General features: G+C 42.8%; 1 protein-coding gene across 2 annotated transcripts; it reads right to left on the bottom strand.

The window, feature by feature from the left end:
* Positions 1-78: 78 nt before the first annotated feature.
* mrc1b (mannose receptor, C type 1b) lies at positions 79-15439 on the bottom strand. 2 transcript variants are annotated; one of them, XM_079750976.1, is made up of 31 exons: positions 15292-15439; positions 14442-14798; positions 13963-14133; positions 13210-13365; positions 12890-13000; positions 11967-12104; positions 11459-11635; positions 10996-11150; positions 10693-10806; positions 9601-9716; positions 9339-9487; positions 8987-9186; positions 8365-8480; positions 7965-8046; positions 7646-7799; positions 7386-7424; positions 6860-7023; positions 6672-6733; positions 6283-6383; positions 5745-5887; positions 5502-5607; positions 5225-5352; positions 5099-5140; positions 4653-4752; positions 4067-4299; positions 3665-3827; positions 3380-3547; positions 2123-2239; positions 1796-1957; positions 1533-1562; positions 79-1254 (listed from the first exon to the last, which is right to left on the bottom strand). In XM_079750976.1, the coding sequence occupies exons 1-31, from the start codon at positions 15353-15355 to the stop codon at positions 998-1000; spliced, it is 4275 nt and encodes a 1424-aa protein (XP_079607102.1). In that variant the 5' UTR covers positions 15356-15439; the 3' UTR covers positions 79-997. The 2 variants fall into 2 exon arrangements, with proteins under 2 accessions (XP_079607102.1, XP_079607103.1); XM_079750977.1 differs by having other exon boundaries at positions 7965-8037; positions 15292-15361.
* Between the last annotated feature and the right edge of the window lie 235 nt (positions 15440-15674).

The following is a 15674-nucleotide window of genomic DNA, read 5'->3' as shown; positions in this document are numbered from 1 at the left end:
AAGTTTCGACTGGGTTTTTGGAATGTCGGTGCCGTCAAAGTAGTAAACGATTGTTAATGCTACTTCAACGGCACCGACAATCCAAAAACCCAGTCGAAACTGAACGTGACGCAGCTTTTACTTCTTCGCCACCTACAGAGTTTGCTGTGCACGATCATTCAAAAACGCCATTGCTGTGTTCCAATATCCATACTTCCATGAGTACACTTAAAGGGGACATATCATACCACCAGCTGTGGGCGTGTCCATCTAGATGTGTGACGGATAGATGGACACGCCAACCTGTGATGTCACAATGCTGCACATTTTCAAACCTGCTTGCAATGGCTAATCACACTCACACCTGGTGGTATGATATGTCCCTTTTAAACGTAGTACACTATCCGCACTCACTAAGTGCGCTAATTTTCAGATGTCATTGTTGTTCCAAATCGATTACTCTGCGGTGCACTAACGAAATTACGATCACAACTGCCGCCGCGGCTCCTCCCCTGCAATAAACATCCCGCTTTGAACGGTGAACTCTTTACGCCTAGCAGCTATAAAAAGCTAAAAAAATTACAAAATGACTCTATTAATGCAGGCTATGTGGAAAATTCGTCGACTTTGGCTCAGCCTGGCTCCGCCTTCTTCCCCTTCGTAGCTAAGATGGCTGCCGTTGAGTACGAAAAGTGTACATCGATCCACACTTCGCGATTTGACCGTTTTGAGTACACCATCCGGGTACTTTCAGTACACTTATTTTCGCCCGATCTGAATTGGGACACCCTACGTATTCAAACTAAGGCTAGTAAGTACGGATAGTATGGATATTGGAACACAGCACATGTTATTTCCTATAGACATTTGACCGAGGGAACCGGAGCCTCGGAGGCGGGACTTATTCTTCAGAGGTCTATAGCCTTCTCTTAACTATTTCCTGACAGTACAAAGATTAACCACAGTACCCCCTAGTGGTCCACTGTTAACCAGCACAATGTTGACTCGAGTGATGACATCACAGCGTTATAATTGGCGCTTGGTCTTCCTCGTCTTTCTCTGCGTTCTCTATCAGTTGATTGGTATCTACCACGTCAGGCTTTGAGCACTCTCTATTAAAATAGAGGGGGTTTTCAAAAGCTGGCTTTGGAAAGGATCGTCCAGATTTCTTGAAGATGAAGAATGCTAGGGCCGCCATTCCAGCAAGAAAACCCACGATCACGATCGCCACCAGGCTTGTGTGAGCACGTTTCTTGCTTTGAGTCGTCTGAGTTGCTACAAGATAAAGAACAGAAATACACATTTGATCAATATAGAATATGATCAATATGAAAGCAGAATTGATAATGATAAATATAAAGGAACAGTAGCAGATCGTAGCTGGCTAAGAAAGTGTTAACAATAAAAGAGAAAGCCCATATAAACACTGTGTAGGAACAATTGTCAATTGCTGATTTAACAATTTAATAAATGGACAATAGCTCTGCAATTGATTATTTAATTAATGGCAGAACAAAAACCCATTAGGGTAAATTAGTTGAAATAGTACTTACCAGCCGTTGGCATCATATTCGCAAAAGAAACTGTGAAGAAAAAAAATTAGTACACAATTTTAATTTCGCTTTTTTTTATCCAGATTGACTCACAGTACATTCAGTTTGTAATTAATGAGCCACTAGGGGATCTTGCTCAAGGATGATTACAGGTTAAGCTGTTGACATTGGGGAATCCAAACCACCACTACCCTAACCACTTGACTATTCATCACCTACAATCTATCACACTTGCCGTTTCTAAAAGCAAAGAATGGACATACCTTTGGGTGTTTTGCAGATGTAGGCTCTGTCGTTCCATTTACGACCCGTCGTCCATTTCCCGGTTAACGACTGGACCTTTGCATAACTGTTGGACCCCTCTGGGTTGTCCTCATCCCAGTTGGTGTAGTCCACGATGGTTTTGTCCAGCCAATTCCACTTTCCTGTGAACGAATGAAAAAGGATTGCAAAAAGTTGCAGAATATTATTGGAACCAAAAGTTTCCCCAAATTAAATCAATTAAAAATACAGAAGAATGGAACTACCTAATATGCAATAGAAAAGGGTAAACCTAAAGCTTTTTATTACTATTTCGGTGAGTCCTATACCTGAATGTGTCTTGTACAGGCCGATCCAGAAGGAGCTCTGGCCATCGGCAAATACTGCCACTTGTTCTTGGATGAAGGCCTGTTCTTCAGGATCCTCGATGCTGGCCAGGCCGCCACCTTCAAAAATAATAAGAATAAGCATATTTTTCAAATTTTCCCTTAAAACTAGCCTTCTGAGACTATCCAGATATTGTTAGCTTTTAGGTCAGCATTACGCTAATTAATATCAGTCTGGCTTTAACCAGGCAGCAATTGATAAAAAAATATAGCGGAGGCCTTATGTTACTCAAAAAACTCACATACATTTTAAATCGTGGCAAATATCAGATTTCAGTGTGAACTGAACACACTCCGTACTGCCCCACATGGGCAAAACATCAACAACAAAGTCATCAGACGCAGAATGCTGTGGGAAGGAAGTATACAAGGAGGCCCCTGAAGTCAGCGTTTACGGTTTGATTCATTCAGTCGATTCATGCAGTGGAAGCCAGCAGACTCAGGAGCTGATGATAACGATGTATTCTTCAGGAGCAATGGCTGCGACTTCTGTTTAGAAGTGTATGTGGACGCGGAGTCGAACCTGAATTGGTGGGATCATGACGTGAGTGGCTTCACTGAAACCATTCGCCTACAAAACGAAGGATTGCAAGGGCTGCTTTTAAATAAATTACTACTTTTAACTACTATTTTCAATGCCCCGCCACTGACATCCTCCACCGCAGGGTTGGTCTTCAACCACAAAAGAATCTGGCCTAAATCTGATTCAGGACCACATATGAAAGTGGCCCAAGTCTGAATTTGATCAGAAAACCATTTGTGTGCTGTACACACTGTTACAAACAAATCAGGTCTTGAGTCACATATGTCCGACTTCCCTTGCAGTTTGAACGAGGCTTAAGAGATGCTCTCGCTCTCTTCGCCCTTGCCAAGTCTGGTTGGAAGTAAAGCAAAAACATATTCTCTGAGAAATCCCTTGTGCAGATTTCTGTTGATCTTTTAACATTGTTATTTACTCAATTCAAGATAAAACAGCTTTGATTGGCCTATAGATTTCTACACTTTCCTTGGGCGCCAGCATTGTTTTTTTTATTATTGCAGACTGCCGAATTCCCTAATGATCGGTCCTTTAATTATTTTGTATTTTAAAAAAGGGTTTTACAACTGGCTAGAGGCCAGAATGATCTGACAGAATGGGATCTCCCGAGACGAGGCTAACCTTGACGCATACAGATGTATCAATGTTCCAGGCTCTCTTACCATGTCGTGAACAATCCGAAGCTGCATCGGCCCATTCCACCGTCTCTGTGATGAAGACATAGCAGTGGGCCTTGTACGGCATCCAGGCAAAGTTGCGTTCCGACCGCTCATTCTGAGTGGCAGTGGGGCAGCTGCCCACGTATTCGGTGGAATCCGTGGGGGCAACATCTATGCGTACATAGGGAGAGTCGACCATCATGCTGCTGTTGTTAGGTTTTCATAAGGACGTCACAATGTCATAGGGAAGAGTAGCACAGACATTTTCCAATCGTGGGCTTGCAGTACCTGAGGACTGCATACATGCGCTATTCATGGTCATGTTGCACAGTCCCGTCTTCCACATTCCGTCGACGTCGAGGTAGACGCAGGAATTCTCGGTTGGTTCCCCCGGCGACCAGTTGGTCATGGTCAGGCGCCAGCCGCTGATGAATCTGAAGTAACCACCGGTCTGCAGAGCCAGAGCGCATTGGATTACTCCCAAAACACATTCCGTTGAGAAGGCTAAACCAGGCCTACTACAAAATGAATCATTAGTGAACAAGTTCTCCCATAACTAGATTTTGGGAAACTTCCGAAAAAAAGAATATCACATTTTTGATTGATTGTATTGAAAAGGTTTTGCGATTATATAAGCTATTAAATGTATGCGTTTGGAAAATAATATATTATAAAGATCTTGGTAGGTACCTCTCCTTTGTTCAAACCGATCCAGAGGGGGGAGTTCAGATTGAGTGCCTGCAGCTCGATGTAGGCCTTCGTCCATTCATTCCGAATGCTAGCTAGATTGGCCCCGTCCTGCTGGCACCGCGCCTTGGCTTCGCTCCACGTCAGGTTCTGGGTGATAATCTTCACCGAGTCGTTGCCCATCTTGACGTAGGTGATCGGAGTCAGAGGTCCTGTCGGGCTTGGGATCTGCGAATCTGTCAAGGTGGGGGTGGTGCAAAAATTATAGTTTTGCAGACAGAAATTTGTATTGACTGCTAATCCTTTGTGAGAATAATAGTCGGACAGCATAAGGATAAAATAACACAGAAGCAAAACAACTCAATTTGTAGCGTAGGCTTACAGTAAGAGGGAGAAAGTAAACAGAAGTCAATTTTTGACCGGGTCAAAACTGACCCTGACTAGGCAATGCTCGGCTACACAAAGGCACATTCAGAGGTTCATCACACGGTTCAAAAACATTATTTTAGAGGAAAATCTCCTCGTTGGACCAGGTTCTTCCACAGATAAGAGGCAGCATAGCGTGATGGAGAACAAAAGGGGAGCTCACCCACATTCCGCTGACAAACGTATCCAAAAGTTTCATTGCAGTTGCGCCCATTCCACCTCCCATAGGTGGACTGATTACTGCTCAGCACTACACACTCCTCCTGGTGAGGGGCAAAAGGTTAATGTTGAGGAGACAAGCATTGTATGATAAGCAGCATAACAAACTTAAAGCACTGATATTATATCCATGTGCGGATCCATAGTATGATTCATTCCATAATCAAGAATCAAGCACAACTTTGTTACACTAGTAGCTTAAAACTAGACAACAACATGCTTTGCTAATGTTATATTTCTGTTATCTTTTTTTAAAATTTGTATGAGTGGGATTAGTTGCGTTTAATCTTTCCTTTACTTGAGCATAGCAGTTGTTTTCATTTTCAAGTAAAACCTTTATAACAGCGTATAAGATACCAGGTGGGTTCACTTTGAGACACTTCTACTTACATCACTCCATGAACTATAAAAAGATCCAGGGCGCTTGTATTTCTGAAATGGAGAATAATTTTAAGTGTACGTGTTCGTTCGCAAACAAATTAAAAAGACACATTGGTTTTTTGCGCCTACACTTACGTTGAATCCCCAGTTTGTGTACCGCCTTGGCCGTCCGTCTGTCCAGAAGAATTCGCCCTTTTTCAAAGAATTCAAACCGATCCAGAGGTCTCCCGAGGCGGCTTCGCTCATGCTCGTCAACAGGAACGCTGAAAAAAAAAGAGCATCACAACAATGTAGTGCTGTGCATGCCTAGTGGTTTGGAGGACATTCTTAACATGCCAGAAAAAGTGGCCATCTTTTTTAACAGTCCAATCAGACCAGATGTAAAATATGTGACTGGACATCGGGAGTATACCTTGATCACTTCTCGAAACGATAGAGGCTAGGTTTCCGCCCATTGAATTACAACGTCTCCGAGCTTCGGCCCATTTGTCCTTTCGTGAAATGACGATTCTAAAACACTGAAATAAAAAGTCAACAACCGCACACATGAAAAATGAGGAAGGAAAACATAAACACTCCTTCACCGAAACATTGGCTCGGGTGTTACTTCCCTCGAACTAATTTGCTTTGAGTGCTGTTAAGCGTGACCTCTGACCTTTGATTGGAATATGGACCAGTCTAGCGGGCAGCCCCCCTTGGGGGCCTCCGTGGGAGCGGCGGTGCTGTTGACGGGCACCGAGGTGCTCCTCTTGCAGATGGACTTATGCTCATAGCCGCAGTTGACGTCATGCCAGAAACCTTAAAACACAGTGTGGCACGGGGCCAAATCAACAGTGGCACTATGGTGGAGACCAGATGTATACATACCATGATTTATTATTAACATGCATTTATGTACTTTAACGTATTATATTTGACTTCACAGGCCAATATTTTGTTCCTTTGAGTATGTACTCTAAGGTGACATATTGTACAACCATGTGTGAGTGTGATAAGGCCGATTTTCAAAACAGCTTGTAATGGCTAATCACACTTACAACAGGTGGTATAATATGTCACCTTTAACATTATTGTTTGAATTTCAGGGTTTTTTGTGTTATATGTATTTGGGCGCTGTCCAGGGTGGACTAGATTGATTCGATTCTGTTGAAGATTTGTGTGAGGGTCTGCTGTGTGTTTGGAGTCGACCGTACCATTGTGGTGAGACATCGTGACACAGTTCTCGTCGTTGTTCCTAAAATCTGGTTGATTCTCGCTCCAGCGCTGATACATTGTTGAAGAGCCATCCATCCACCTTAAACAGGGCAAGAAAAGTTTGCTTTGTGTTTTTTGCTGCATCATTTAATTGTATTTCCGGTAAAGATAAATGAATAAGGAAAACAGATAAAAAATTGCCATGGTATAGAAGAAATAAAGAAGTTGAAAATACTTTTTATTTTCAATATAAATTAAATAATTTGATTAAAGTGAAATGGAAGTGATTGAATTCATTGAACATGAGTTATGGCTAAGGTCAGATATCTTTGATGAAATTTATTCATATCATATCAAATGTCCAGTAACCTATCTTATATATACTCACCCAAATGTCTGATCGAAATCAACAAGCATTCCGATATAATAGGCTCCATAACCCCTCGCTATCTGCATGCACATAAATACACACACACACACACACACACACACACACATTAATTAGTTATTTAATTTCGGTACCAACAAAAAGCCTATCCTTGAACTGGAAGTTTTGAACCATTGAACACTGCGTACCATCTTCCACAAAAAGATGTTTTCGGCCTCGCTGTTAATGACCACTAAATCGCCGTGGCCCTTTTTACAATGGCTTCGGGCGTCCTCCATGGCCATCGTCCTCTCGTTAATGTAATACTGGTTCGTACCCCACTCCAGCCAGCCATCCCCATGTTTGGTGTACCCTGTAAAACGTGAAGAAATACATAGCATTATTTAGGGGTGGCCTTTTTTCTATCTTCCAATAAAGCCTTTACGCAGGGGAGTCGTCGTAGGGCAAATACAGGTGTGCTACTTTTATGTAATGTATAATATTTTCACTTGTTTGACTGCATGTGCCGTGGTATATAAAGAAGAAAATCCACAATTATTGCTATGAGTGACACCTGTGTAAGTCTTACGACGACGCCTCTGTGAAGTTGCTCTATTTGGTAATGTTATGCATAAATATTAGATATTATATTTGATGGCTAAGCAATAGCTCACCAATAACTTGGATTGTTTACGGATCTATCTATACATGTCATGTCATGCATTATCCTTTTACCTGTCGTGGTATCATTTGGAGGGGGTTTTGGAGTTAAACCTGTTGGTTATAAGATAGAGAATATTTAGAAACAATATCTGCTCAACAAAGGAAACGTGGTTATTATAATTTCAGTCAAAACGTCAAAACCCCAAACTTTCTTAATAATTGGGGTTCGAGCAGTACAAAAGCGGCTTTCTTATCTTGTAACAAGTCACAAATTCGGAGTGTTTTATGATAATGCAATACCAAAAATGCCAATTGAGAACCAAAGAGTGTACCGGCGCGGATTTGACAGATCCAGTCATTGTAGGTTTCACAGTGCACGTCGTTCCAGGACCCCTCCTCGTCCCAGAAATACATCCGGAACTCCACGCAGGACTCTGCATTGTTCTGGTTGTTTGGCTCCTCACCCATCCAGTGCAAGAAATTCAGCTAAGAAACAAAAGGAAATAACAATAATACATTTGATTTATATAACGCCTTTCAGACTCCAGGATGCTTTACAATGTGGGCAGGAACATAGAAAACAAAATAACTAAATCAAAAATAACACACGGTAGACGATTTAAATGATGGTGTAAAAGCGGAACTGTTTACCGGTGTGCCGTCAGACCACTCGTAGCCGCTCCCTGGGGTGGGCTCGCTCAGGCCGATCCAAGCTTTGCCATTGCTGAAAAAACTATTATTTTAATATACAAACATGGACAAATCATTACACATGTACATAATACATATGTAGCAACGATGCTCAGGATCTCTTCCTTTTAACGTCTTCCCACGATTACGTAGAGAATGATAGCCGAGTAGTCGGTAACCTAATTGGTATAAGCATAGGGTGTATGCATGATACGGGAAAATATCAAGGGATCCCAATAACAACTGGACTCCAAGGGGTTTCATGGACTTCTCTGGGGGGGGGGGGAGCTGGCATTTGTCTGCCTGAGGCCTTTATTTTCCCTTTAGGTTGTGTGTTCTGTATTCTGGGTCATTACATTACCCTCCAATTTTCATTTCTATCTGATTGTGGATGCTCAGCAGATCCCCTCCGATGGCTCTACAGTAGTCCCTGGCCTCGAACCAGGTCTTCTCCCCCGAGCGGGGTCCCGTGAAGAACTGTCACACAGAGAAGGAAAATCACCGCCCAACAGTCAGACCGATTTGATTTGAATTTTTTTTTTCTATCATTAAATAGGCTACAGTGTTTGTCCTGATTGAAACCTTTGAATGCTAATGCTATGTCTTAAAGGTGCGATAGGTTTCATATAGATCTGCTTTTCAATCAGCTCTCTAAATGATCGCTTTTCATCATTTGTTGTTCGGAAAATATAGATGGATGAAGGTAGATGCTCTGCTTATATAGCAGCGCACCTCTGCCCTGATTGGTTAAGGGAGTTAAACCACAGTTGCGTTATGGCAACATTTCTCGATATCGTAGAAATGTAGGGCTGAGGGAGCAGGGAAGGAGGGGACTTTTGTTTGGTCTAAAAATCTTCAGCTCTCTTCTGCTGTGTCTGTCTTTGCAAATCGTACCCACATCCGCCTTGAGGCACGTTCAGGGTCAGATGTGCGCCGCCGGGGAAGACGAACAAGCGTAAGGTCACGTGAACGTAAAGCCGTACCTTGGCACACATTTGCCGGGTTCCCACCGGTTTCCAGTTCTCCGCACACTTGGGGGTGGCGAGGGTGGGCGGGGCCGCCGTCAGCACGGCGCCCTCGGCCAGGTGCTTGCACACGTACTTCTCCGTGTTGGTGCAGGGCAGGACGTCCCAGAGTCCGGCATACACGCCTGTTGTCATGGCAACGCAACCCTGCAGGTGTGCTTGGGTTTGACAAGAAGGGTCCGGGGGGAGGGGGGGGAGGGGTTTGAATGTAAACTGTTGGTATTCATGTTTCTAGCACCAGGAAATTTAAATAAATAAATATTAGGAATGTACATTCCTTGCTCTATCATATTTAATAATAGCCTCATACCTGGCATGTTAGCATTCCAGTGAGTGAACTTCACATTGTTTGTGTTGGTCCACACAAAATCATCGATATTTCCCTGGTTCGAGAGACCGAGCCAAAAGTATTTCTCCGATCTCATCCCGAGTATGCTGACCAGGAAAGCATTGTCCACCCTGGCAGCAGTCGGAAAAAAGAGGCATAAATACAATGGTTTCGATCAGTGTTTTCTGTTGATGTGTATGAATGATGTAGATATCCAACAGGCTTCATGCTTTGAAAGGCTCACCCATTGGAAACGTCAGCCATGTAAGAGTCCTCGCTCTTGCATGCTCCTTTAGCCTCATCAAATGTCTTAGTCTCTGAGCCCACCAGGTAGCAGTAAGACCCATGCCTTCTCCAGCCCTACGAACAAACACAACCTCTGCTGTGATCAAACGGCTCCATGTTGTATGTAGTATGCGGTAGACATCCTCATTCATCTTAGTAACAAAGTACTGTAAAGAATACATTTAAATCAATATATAATGAATTGTCATTTTGTGATGAGGCTGTCCTCATCTGATAAAAGCGTGGCATATTTCAGCTCATTGTTAATTAATCATGCAACAGGTAAACACGACGCTGGTTTACCTGTGTGTTTGTCTCTGAGGAAAGACAAATCAAATTCTGAAGACAAAAGGTCATTCCTGATTCTAAAATATCATCTTGCAGAGTTATGTATTATATTTAGTATATGAGCTCTGCTTCCCATTTCACTTTCACTCCTTTCAATTCTCCTTTAAAGTGAAGCAAATTTTTGAATATGTAACTTACTGGAGCTACTGATATCATGTAATTAGGGTCATCTAATATTTCTTTGAAATTAAATATAATATCTGATAAATAATGATTAAATCTATATCTGTATTCCTCAAAACTCAGTAGTTTAAATTGAACAAACAGACTATATATGTTAATGCATTAAAGGTGCATGCAAGATTTTAAATTTTAATCTAGCATCATTCTTAAGTTTGAAAAAAACCTGCTCCGCTCCTCCTCCCCCTTCTCTCTCCAAACCCCACCCACCCATCTCATTGGGCCTGGCGCTTGTCACATGACAATTAGCATGAGATGAATCTACGCTGCTGCAGAGTTGGGGCAACAAACTTCGATCTCTTTAGCCTTAAAGCTACACCAGCCTTCATTACAGAGTGTGTTTTAGAAGACATTTCAAACCAAACGTTCTCGCATATCGCTTTCAATTCAATTCAATTCAATTTTATTTGTATAGCCCTTAATCACCATTACAGTCTCAAAGGGCTTAACAAGTCAAATATTTATGACAATATATAGCTTTAACAATATATATACAACAAATCAGAAATCCCTCTCCACTTACAGGTTTGCATCCTAAATCCATGGGCACTTCGACGCCAGTGGATTCTGTATCGCTTATTTTCATGCAGACATAGCCATGCTTCTCCGTGCAGGAGCGATCTGCCCAGTTACCGTTCTGCATAAGAGAGAGAGAGCAGAAATATGTGATAGGCCCGCAACATTTTCTCTCTTGTTCAATCATTTTGTGATATAACGACACTTAGAACTATTATTGGCTTATCAAAAAAAGATAGAGCTTGTGCGGTGGTGTGGAAAGCAAATGGCGCTGTGCCACACGCGAAGCAAGTTTGAAATGGCTGCGTACCTCTCCTCTGATTAGGACACAGTCCTCGTTGGCCCCGGACGATTTGGGGGATCCTTTCTCCCAGCTGGTGAAGAGAACGGTGGAGTGATCGAACCAGTCGAACAGGCCTTCCATTTTTCTGTCGTTCAGCCCGATCCAGAGTTCATCCGTGACGACTGCAGAGGTTTTGTTGGTGAGACATGTAAAGCTGGACAGTTTGGGGTGATCTAAAAACTTTAAGATGTGTGAAAAGAAGTATGCCGCCGCCCGACTCAACCGGTTGCTCTATGCACCTGACTACTGTTTAAAGTAATTGTAATCCGAATACACACAATACGAATTCCCTCTGCCTTTCGTCCAACGATGTCACACTTTTAAATGTTTAAATTCAGTTGAGAATTTCCCATTTAAAAGTTTGCCACCATCACACAAACAAACTACTGGTCACACAGCGCTGATGAGGATGTTCCTTCTAGTGCCGTACCGTATCCAAGTTGAGAGATGACAAAGCTTTTGTCCTCTATGTTGCCCATGCTAGCCAGGGATCCCCCGCTTTTGGCACACTCCATCTGGGCTGCGGGCCAGGTATTTTTGGTGCGGTTCAGGTTGAAGCAGTGACCGTTGTATGGGATCCAAGGACTAGGGCAAAACCCTCTCTCTACTGTTTGCAGACATGAAGAGAGATAGAGAGTACTCGAGTGTACTGTACATAGATTGGCCCTCGCAAAAGCCAACATTTAATATACATTTACACAGTAGGACAAAATAGCAGAGAATAGACATACTTGGGATCCATGTAACTTACTTGTAAAATAGCGTAGATTCAATTGCATCAGAATATAATAGAATAGATTGAATTTTTATATGTTTAAACCTGCACTGCCTGTATTTTTAATTTAATAAAATATATTTAAACATTATTAGAATAAAAAATCCTCATTCCTCCTAAAAAAACGAAACCCAAATCGTCACATAGTAATTAATCCCGGTACCTTCAGCCAGTGTGGTCAGGGTGGCGGCCTTGTGGCAGATGTATCCTAGTTTTTTGGTACAGGACAGGGTCTGCCAGAAGTACTGCACTCCTGAGTCCATGATGGCACAATGGTATCCAGGATTCTCTACTGGATGCCCTGAGAGAAGATGTTGATGTGTTACAAGAGATTACTTTATTCATACCGAAACACATTGTTTGTAAAAAGCAAATCATCAATTTACATCTCTGATTATAAATGCTTTTAAAATGCCCTGGTATTGGATCCTGTTCACTGACATCAGCATCACGATCAGTGTTTCTCAATGTGTACATGTACACATTGACAGTTCAAGCAGGAATACACATTCCTCGCAAACCCACTGTTGCTTAGAGTGACTCTCAAACTCGCTCGCAGTCTCCATATTTAGAAGAGAGAGAAGTCTTGTGTGGTGCTGGTGTAACTGATGCACTATACACAGACATCCAAAACAGCCAGCCAGCTAGATTTAAGGTTTGAACTGTAAGGTTTGTACATCTCAGAACAAGACTAAGGGCCAGTTCTGACCAAAACGACAAGATGAGACGGGACAAAACCACCCCATTTTAGAATTTAATTTAAAAAAAAATAAAAATTCTTACAGACCGATCATTTAAATAGTTTGAACTACACTGTTCCTACAAAAATTACGAGACAAGTTCTATATTAACATGCATTGTTTACCAAGTGGGTACAGCTGCCAATCAGCACTGGATGCTGATTGGGCTAGGACTTCACACGTTGAATGTTGAGGACGGTTTGAGACTACAGTTATTCTTAAACTTCACTTTTCACACCAAGACCGAAAACATTCCTAAAGCGCAGTTTTAAGTCCCTGCCCTTCCAATCGTTTGTGTGTGGACGTTCCCTTTAGGCTACATGGTGTGATGGAGAGGCATACCTACCAGAATCCCACCTCAGGTAACGAAAAGGCTTCCCATCCACCCACTGCCAGCCGTGCTCTTGGTCCACGGTGAGACCCATCCAAAGGCGATTCTGCCCTTTACCCAGCATGACTGCAAACAGAGGATAGGGTGCATGGATGGTATCAGCAGGAGGACAAAAAGACAATACATACACACACGCACGCACACACGCACGCACGCACGTACACACACACACACACACACACACACACACACACACACACACACACACACACACACACACACACAGACTTTTGACCCTACCCAGGAGAGTGAGTAGTGTGTTGGGGGCACATTACCTGTGATGATCCCCTGCTCACTGGGCTCTGTGATGCTGAGCAAGCTGGAGCCCTGCTGCTTGCAGCTGGCAAAGGCCTGGTCCCAGGTCAGCGCTGAGTGCATGTTGATCTGGTAGAACGCCCCTGATACAATGTTGGCCTGCCAATACTTTGTGGCTGGGGATGAGAAATGTTTTTATATATATATATAATTATTAATATGATTCTTGTTTTTTTCATGCCCAAATTAATACTATTTATAATTAGAAAAGTGTATTCAAAGATAATAGTATTTAATTATTATATTGAAGCAGTCTCACAAATCAGGCTTTAGAATGTATTCGTAAAGATTTCGACCAATTATGTTGCGGGAGGCGGGGATCTTAACCTCCTGATTAACGCGTATACAAGCCAGCACTAGTACTGTTTACCCGGTTGGAAAACAGGAAAAAAGGATTTGTAGAAAAGTTTCTTTGAAGGTTTCAAAACAACACTATGTAGACTGGCCACTATAGAAATACCCACTACATTCCCCTTGTGAAACTTCATCCACCCACACTAATCAATATATCTTCAATATCCCCGTAACGAAACAGACAAGGCGTAGCTCCACCCATATTTCATTTTGGTTTCCTGTTTGATTTCTGCTTGCCCAGCCTCTCTGCCCAGTCCCCCCAGAAGTTCTTCTTTAGCCACTTGGGACTGCTGGATCTGATAATGATATCGATGGTCATTACAGTGAAAATGAATGGTATTTCCAGAGGGAGTGCTTACCCGTGGATGGACAGTAACCCCAGTGTTCATTCTCTGATTTGGTTAGAACTGAACACCAGGGCCTGTTAATGCTTGAGTCATACATAGTGCAATCCTCAAACCATCTGTCCTTGTATTGGAAGGGAAACATGCAGATCTTGCCAAACGCGTTCCCTTCAATAGTGTAAAGCTCTGGAATGACACAAAGGTTTGGGACGAGTCATTTTTTTTCTTTGTACTATTAACCATAAAAGAAGATTACAACTCATAAACAACAGCAGAACGAAACTTAGTTGACAAATGTTGTGTTCTTGAATTTAGCTTCCTATAGAATCTGTAAACTCTGTGAACTACTGTTACGTAAAGCCCATTTGAACTCACAAAGAATAAAACCAATCGACAACAAACAACAAAGCATGTTGAAACCCTCTCGTCGAAAAAAAAGCTAAGGAGTTCAACTGAAGGAATATTCAACCGTCTTTGCTAGACTCTCACCGTACCTCTGTGTGTCCTTAGACAGGCCCCCGCCCCGGTCCCCCGGATGACAAACTCATTGTTGGGTCCTAAGTTGCTGCTGAGAACCAATGATTTGTCAGGCTTCAGCGTCATGTAATACTTTGAGTCTTTAAGGGCGAGCAGGGTTCCGTTCCTGCACTCCCATTTCTGGAGGGAGCTCTTGTCATCGCAGTCGTACTGGCTGATGGAGCTGCCCACTGACTTCCCCTGCGCCCCAAGGCACTTCTTCATCCCGGTGACCAGCAGACGGTTGGCCGAGGTCCAGCGTATCTTGGAGCAGTCCCTGGTGCTTTGCACCACGCAAGCGTCGCTGTTCTTACCCACCAGGATGAAGGGGGAGTCTGTGGAAACAAGAGAGAGACGGCCGTGTTCCTTGAGTGGTTGCAGAAATAGAGTGACTATGTGTATGTGTGGTACTCGAATTCTGTGGAAAAAGTCAGAGGTGTTTCATCGCACGGAAACAAACACAATGCGAAAGGATCGTTGAAGAATTTTGTGCGTTGCATTGTTATGTCTTTACTTGTGATGAAAAAAAGGCCATATCTTTAAAGAGGATCAAAAGGTTTTGTTTTATTAATTCACTCAGGATCTTAGGATAGCTCCCAAGGCCGTTAACCTCATGGAACAGAATTGGCCCAAAAAAAGACATAATAGTTATAGTTCCTGTTAGAGTAACAAACATTGGTTTGGATACATTGTCAAAGACATTTAGACATGTCTCCAATGACTTAAGGTTACAGTATGAAACATAGACACACAAACACACACACGCACTAGGCCGACCGGGCCTTGTATGCATTATAAAAGTGAATAAAGTATACGGAAAGTACATACCGTTTGACGCCAGACATGGAAACGTTTGGATGAAGAACACAAAGGCTACCGCTGCTATCCTCATGGCTAATATTCCACTGATACCTTTCACACACAGACACACACAGACACTATCCCTGCATTGCCAGCAGCAGACTCGTAAGTTGTGTGCATTCCCTGTAGTGGGACACAATCTTAAGAGTTTTGTAACGTCCTGTTTTTTTTTGTCACGATCCAGAGAGACATTTCCACATTTGTCAAAAGATCAAAAAGGAGGGGCCACACTCACCGCCTTTACTGAATGCTGAGTTGACAAACTGACCCAAACGCATGCACACACACACACACACACACACACACACACACACACACACGCACACACACACACACACACACACACATAC

The sequence above is a fragment of the Pollachius pollachius genome (genome assembly GCF_949987615.1).
Source record: "Pollachius pollachius genome assembly, chromosome: 14".
NCBI lineage: Eukaryota > Metazoa > Chordata > Actinopteri > Gadiformes > Gadidae > Pollachius > Pollachius pollachius.
This window is presented reverse-complemented; position numbering and strand designations above follow the sequence as displayed.

Excerpts from the sequence above, each read along its gene's own strand:
- mrc1b (XM_079750976.1), bottom strand. The coding sequence starts at position 15,355 with ATGAGGATAGCAGCGGTAGCCTTTGTGTTCTTCATCCAAACGTTTCCA. Across the intron at positions 14,799-15,291 it reads TCCATGTCTGGCGTCAAACG|ACTCCCCCTTCATCCTGGTG; the intron begins GTATGTACTTTC and ends TTGTTTCCACAG. Across the intron at positions 1,255-1,532 it reads GAATATGATGCCAACGGCTG|CAACTCAGACGACTCAAAGC; the intron begins GTAAGTACTATT and ends TTTATCTTGTAG.